This window comes from Apostichopus japonicus, chromosome 2 (assembly GCF_037975245.1).
Source record: "Apostichopus japonicus isolate 1M-3 chromosome 2, ASM3797524v1, whole genome shotgun sequence".
NCBI lineage: Eukaryota > Metazoa > Echinodermata > Holothuroidea > Aspidochirotida > Stichopodidae > Apostichopus > Apostichopus japonicus.
In genome coordinates this window covers 2,158,683-2,164,682 of record NC_092562.1, presented here as the reverse complement: position 1 = coordinate 2,164,682, position 6,000 = coordinate 2,158,683, and the positions used below count along the sequence as shown (strand labels likewise).

Here is a 6,000-nt window from a genome sequence, read left to right as displayed (position 1 = left end):
ACCTTCTTTTTCTGGTACTGTAAGTATACTTTCTGTATTGTATGTATACCTCCTCTGCTGATGCGCGCCGCACTCGTTGGTGAGAAATCATTGATTATTTGCCTTAATAATGATCCGTACTCATTCCATACGCAACTAAGCGGACCCTGTAATAACAATTTCATTTTTGTTTCATTTTGTGTAATCTTCGGAGGTAATATTGCGCTCGGTTTCAATTGAATGTTGTGATCCTGGACCGCTGGTAGCCCTAGCCTTTCACTTTGTTACCTCTTTTTGTAAAGGCTAGGCTGATGTAAACAAGACACCTTTTGCTAAGAACTGAAACTTAGCGTACGATCTGCAATTGTCAAACAATAATATATACTGCTTACTAGGCAAGGCCTAAGCGTAATAGAACAACGACCAGTGCTAGACCTAGGCCTGCATGAGGTCCACCGGAGTAAGCTTGGTATATTAGTGTCTCACACGTTGTAGTCTTTTGTACAAGAGGTTCATCATTTCAGTTTGGTTAACACAATAACAGGTCAGTCCGACTCATCATTTGAGCCAAGGCTAGTACTAGTAGCATGGACACTTTGAAGTTTGGACACCTAAGCCTTAAAACACTCCAAAACTATATCTTCTGGTATAAATCACCTGAAAATATACTTGATATGGTGGGAGAAGTGTGTTATATTACGATACACGGCCAAACTTTCTTTCCTGCAAACTGTTTTCACGTTGTATTCCAAGAAGATTCTTCGTGATCGTGGAACTGGTATTTCTTTGCTAGAGTATTGCGAAGTTTGGACACCCGGCCCACACTGTGGCGCTGGTGATAAAATTGGTGGCGCAGTTGCTCTTTCAGTAATTATAACAGACTTCATAGATCTCCGTCAATATATTGACAAATATGTAAGTACTTACTTGCACAGGGGTCATTTTGGAGAGAAAATAACTGTAGTTTTTCGTGAAATTGGCTCTTGCTATAGGTTGTCATGGTGAAATCATGTATTTCTTAGGGGTGTCCGAACTTAACTCTTGTTTGTGCCTTATTCCAAGATAGAAACATTTACATACATGTAAGCAGAGATGTCTCATTCATAAATAACTACCCTGTTTTTTTTACTTTTAAATCACAGAGGACAAATGGCTGACCAGGCCACTGTAAGTGTTGCTTCCAATGACAATCAAACAGACAACCCTAAGGGAACAAAGGTAATTAGTTGGCTATTATATAAATATATATATTTGTATGTATGTAATATGTATGTGTATACATATATTAGTTATTTAACTTCTTTTTGTACCATTTGTTGTGAAGTTTTTCAACACAAGCCTGGTCTCATATTACTACTTCAAGGTGATAAATGTACAGTACGTCAGACATTCAGTGATGTGAATGTTCCTGGTGAGGCCCTTTATTACTCTGGGCCTTGTCTGATTGATTTAAAGTTCAATTTGCCTCTTGTCATGTTTGCAATGTCAAACTAATTTCATGGTGGTGGGTCATTTTGTTTTAGCTCAACTAGTTGTGCTTTTGTCATGGCAATACTTCTGTCTGTCTGTCAACAGTTGTAAAAAGGCCACCGTGCCCATGCTGTTTGATCGTTTCTTGTCAAACTTGGTGAGGTAATGACGCAAAGCAACAAGTTGATACTCATGCTAGCAAAAAGTAGGTCAAAAGGTCATTTGGGGTCAAATAGAGGTAAAACAGTGAAATCACGCAAAACCCTACTCCTCCTTGGGTTAATGTTTGATTTTTACCAAACTTGGTCACAGTGTACAGTTAGTGATTGGTCATAAAACTTGTTCTTACTTTTGATGTCAAAGGTCAGCTGAGGTCACATGAGGTCAAAATGTGCGATTCATATCAAAGCCTACTCCTCTGACAATTTTTTGTGTTAGTTTGATTTTAGTTGGCCATGTGGATCATCAGTTAATGGGCCACAAAAGTGATTCATTTGTCATATGGTCAAAGGTCATCTCAGGTCATCTGAGTGATATCAAATACTGCCCCAGAAACATTTACAAAGATGTGGTCAATGTGTGTTTTGGAGCATCACCAGCTGTTTTTTTACTAGGTTTCCTTCTCAACTGGGACCAACTAGGTTCTCAACTGAGACTCATCTCAACTAGGTCCTACTGGGTTCCTGTCATTGTAACTGAACTGAGCTTTTCAACTAGGATTTGTATCAACACAATGCCTGAGCTGAGTCTGGATGTTACTGTAAAGCAGGCTCAGCTCTGTCTCAACAACATGATGTTCAGTTACTAAATCTAACAGTAGTTAGCCATCTTGGGATGATTTTTTTTACAAGCCAGCATGTCACCTAGTTACACTCCCACTCACAACGTACACGTACATACCAGCTTCACGTAGATGAGAAGCAGTAAAAAGCCAAACAGTATTCTTGAAATTAAACAAATATAATATAACAGTTTTTAATTCTTGGACTACAACTAACCATTACATACTTTGTTGAATGTCTCGTTGACATCAGGTTATTTGTAGTCGAGCTACTGTGTCATTGGCGCTATAGTTTTAAATTACCAATCAATAATCAGTAATTGGCATATTTATTACATTGATCTCTCAAACTTGGTCCATGCTGACTAATGTTTTTCTGCTTCTTTTCTCCTTTTTTTCAGAGACCATTAGAAGACAGTAGTGATACCAATGCAGTTAAAAAACAAGGTCAGTTGTATGTATGTATTTTAGATCCTCCTGCAAGCAGGAACTTGCAAAGAATCCTCATTGGCTTATCAAAGCCGCAAGCTGACCGAAGTCAGTCTCTTACATTCATATTTAACGTCCTTGATTATGAATTGTCAATTGTCAAGAACTCTGTAACTGGACGACATACATTAATCTTGGAGTGACTCGAAGTCGGGACCTTATGATTGGAAGGCACCGGCCTTAACCACTGAGCTAACACTATGTTGTTGATGTTAATAGTTTTTGTTTTCCCTTTCCCAAAATTGTCTTCTTCAATGAACTATAATTTCGAAAGTGCTCGACTGGGAAAAAAAAGAAGCTGCAAACGTTTTCACTTTCCTTCCTATCATACACGTGCCTGGCTACTAGAATTCAGACATTCAATTGTGTATGTCAAATATCAAACACAACTGATGTCGTTTGTTGATATTGTTTTCCACTGATGAATTTTGGACATTGAATGGTTTAATGGAGTGCATAGTATTTTTTTGCGATTTAAAAATTAAATACAAACAAGTTTTCATTTCATAGACTCTACAGCATAAGTTGCTATTTTTCAGGTTGTAAGGAGTATATTTGGCCATAGAACACTGTTTATCAGCATATTTGTGTTATACAAGCAATTTTTTCAAAATGGTGTCAAGATACCGTAGTTTGGTGTAATATTTGTAAATAATTTGATGTTCCGTTCTTCTCACAGAGACAGAAGCTGTTCAGTCAGACATACATGAACCTTCAGGTGAGAAGAGTCTTCTTTTACCGTTCGAGGCTGAGAGAGAGACCCTTTTTTTGTAACGTTATCTTCATAAATAAAAAGCTAATCTCTCCATTCATGGGTGGGATTATAGGTAAGAGGAGGCTGGGAATCGAGGATACTGAATAATATCATTACAATTTTTATTCAACCAATCAGAGTGCTTTAAATAAGGGAGACAATTTTCGGTAGCCAATCAGAGGTCGTGATAAAGAATGCTTTAGAGATGCACATTGGGAGTTGCAATTTAGCAAACAGCACAGTTGTGATTGATGTGTCCTAGTATCCAGAGTTTGCGAGGGCGACAGTCAGGTTTAATATTTTGCAACATTGTCGGAATATATTTTCATCAAGTTAAAAGAGGTGATCTGGGTTTTTTTGTTGTTGCTTTGCAGAAGATGACAAAACTACTTTCAGATTGAACCCACCAACGCTAATACACGGAGTTGCTAAACCAGCACCAAAGACTGAAGGTACAGTAGTTTCAAATTGCTTTCAGTCAATTAAATGTCATCAGTGATTCAGCAAGATTCTCTCGTCTGTGATTTGTTTTTCATCGTAAAATTCAAACCATGACACCACATCTTGACTATTTGCTTAGCAGTCAAGGTATTACTACCAAGAAAATTATTCTGAAATTTTGCTTTAAACCCTAACCGTTAAATACACTTTACAGTACAAATATAAAACTTGCAGGTTCGTTTTTGAGGCTTTCTTAAGGTCTCGATATTTGTTTTTCTCTTTAGTGATATTTCATTTTCCTGGGGATGTTCTGTATGTATTATTGTCAAACAAGTTGTCTCAAGTTATTTAGTTTAATTTTTATTTGATTTAAGTTTATCAAATTATCAGCTCGCTTGGTGAGTGAGCTTATCCTGCAAATGCAGCTACTGTGCATGTCCGCGTCAAACGCTTTGGTTTCCGTCACGCGAAAATGTTGGAAGCGAGGAAATAATTGATCTAGTACTGCTATGCGGAATGATTGCATTCCTATACAGGTGCACAGATGTGTCACAGTTTCTGTAAAGAATCATCACATTTGATAATGACACAAAATTCAGAGCCATCAATAACTGCCAGGCAAAAAATTTTTACAATTATACCTGGAAAGCCTCGTCAACAAATTAATCATTTTTTTTCCCCTGCATATTTATTCTCTTCTTCTCTGTAGATGAGGATTCCGATGGAAGCAAGGAGAAGCCTTTTCTTAGGCCGTCGCTATTCGGCTCGGCGAGCTCAAATCCATTTTTGATGGGTGAGTAGAACGTAATCATATTTCATCGTGAGTCTCAATGAATAATTAATCGGGAGATCAGATTAGACACGTGGAAGTAACATCAGGGAGTTGATTAGCATTTGATGGAGAAGTCATCTCTTTTTGCACAAGTTAGCGCAAGTTACGACTTTCTTAGACAATTCCCGATGGTTGTATGTTGTGGTATGGACACAAATCCCATAACAAGCTGATACCCACAGAGTATAAATGTGTGGACTTAACGTCCATCATCATCAGTTGAACCCATTTTCACAAATTTTGCCCTCTTCTGACCCTTCATACCACCTGTAATCTCTTCTTTCACATGCCAGCAATTACCATGTTTTACAACATGTCTGACTAGCTTGACTGACTAGTAGGTCGGAAATAAATTAGTGTCCAAGTTGACATAGTAGTGTTGAAAGCTCACTGTGCTAAATAAAATTGCTATGCATCTTCTCAATTGTATATCAATTCGCCCATTTTGCATAGCATTTTGCCCATTTTGCATAGCATTTTGCCCATTTTGCATAGCATTTTGCCCATTTTGCATAGCATTTCGCCCATTTTGCATAGCATTTTGCCCATTTTGCATAGCATTTCGCCCATTTTGCATAGCATTTCGCCCATTTTGCATAGCATTTTGCATAGCATTTTGCAGTGTGATACCGGATAAATTTATTCCTTGAGTGTTTATGTCAGTAGTTACTTCATGTAAACTTGAGAGCATCTCTTGCCCCACCCCCCCACCCTCTCCTGACACCTCGCAGACCTCCACCCTCCTTCGCCCTTGTCTAGCAGAGGTGCTCAGCATTTGTCGTGCACACTGTATTCCATATTGATGAATGGCCTTTTTGTGCTTGAACCTGTGCAAATTTGTACTTTGTTTTTACCATTTCCATAGCTTTCAGCAAGTCTGCAGCCGATTCCACGAGCGAGGAATCCGAGAGTTTACAGAAAGAGGATGAAAGTAATACATCGGAGCAAGCAGATTCCGAAAAGCGAAAAGTGAACTTTCTCAAGCTGTCCACCGGAGAGACAGACCGAGACGTCGGGTTCGGTGTCTTTGGGACCTTCTCCGACAGCCAGCTTCACACGGTCGACTTCTCCGAGAAAGAAAACGCGAAAGGACAAAACGGAGACGGACAAAATTATTTCCTACAGTTTTCACAACCAGCTCCAAAGCGGTAAATTGTTAAAAAAAAAAAAAATGCATGCAAGACATTTTTGGCAAAAAGATTGGGTCTCCTGAAATGATGACTTTAATAATGAAAATCATAATTTGCTGGTCTA

General features: G+C 38.5%; 1 protein-coding gene across 5 annotated transcripts in view; it reads left to right on the top strand.

The window, feature by feature from the left end:
• Positions 1-6,000, top strand: part of LOC139973730 (ran-binding protein 3-like) — a 17,428-nt gene continuing 11,428 nt past the window's right edge. For 2 of the 5 annotated variants that reach the window (XM_071980583.1, XM_071980609.1), the window contains exons 1-7: positions 1-79; positions 1,122-1,197; positions 2,632-2,677; positions 3,399-3,437; positions 3,848-3,925; positions 4,624-4,707; positions 5,612-5,894. In XM_071980583.1, the coding sequence (XP_071836684.1) occupies positions 1,129-1,197; positions 2,632-2,677; positions 3,399-3,437; positions 3,848-3,925; positions 4,624-4,707; positions 5,612-5,894 (599 nt within the window). In that variant the 5' untranslated portion in view covers positions 1-79; positions 1,122-1,128. Of the gene's footprint in view, positions 80-154; positions 194-309; positions 331-383; positions 524-1,121; positions 1,198-2,631; positions 2,678-3,398; positions 3,438-3,847; positions 3,926-4,623; positions 4,708-5,611; positions 5,895-6,000 lie in introns of those variants that run through there. The other 3 variants (XM_071980585.1, XM_071980600.1, XM_071980592.1) reach the window with 3 other exon arrangements.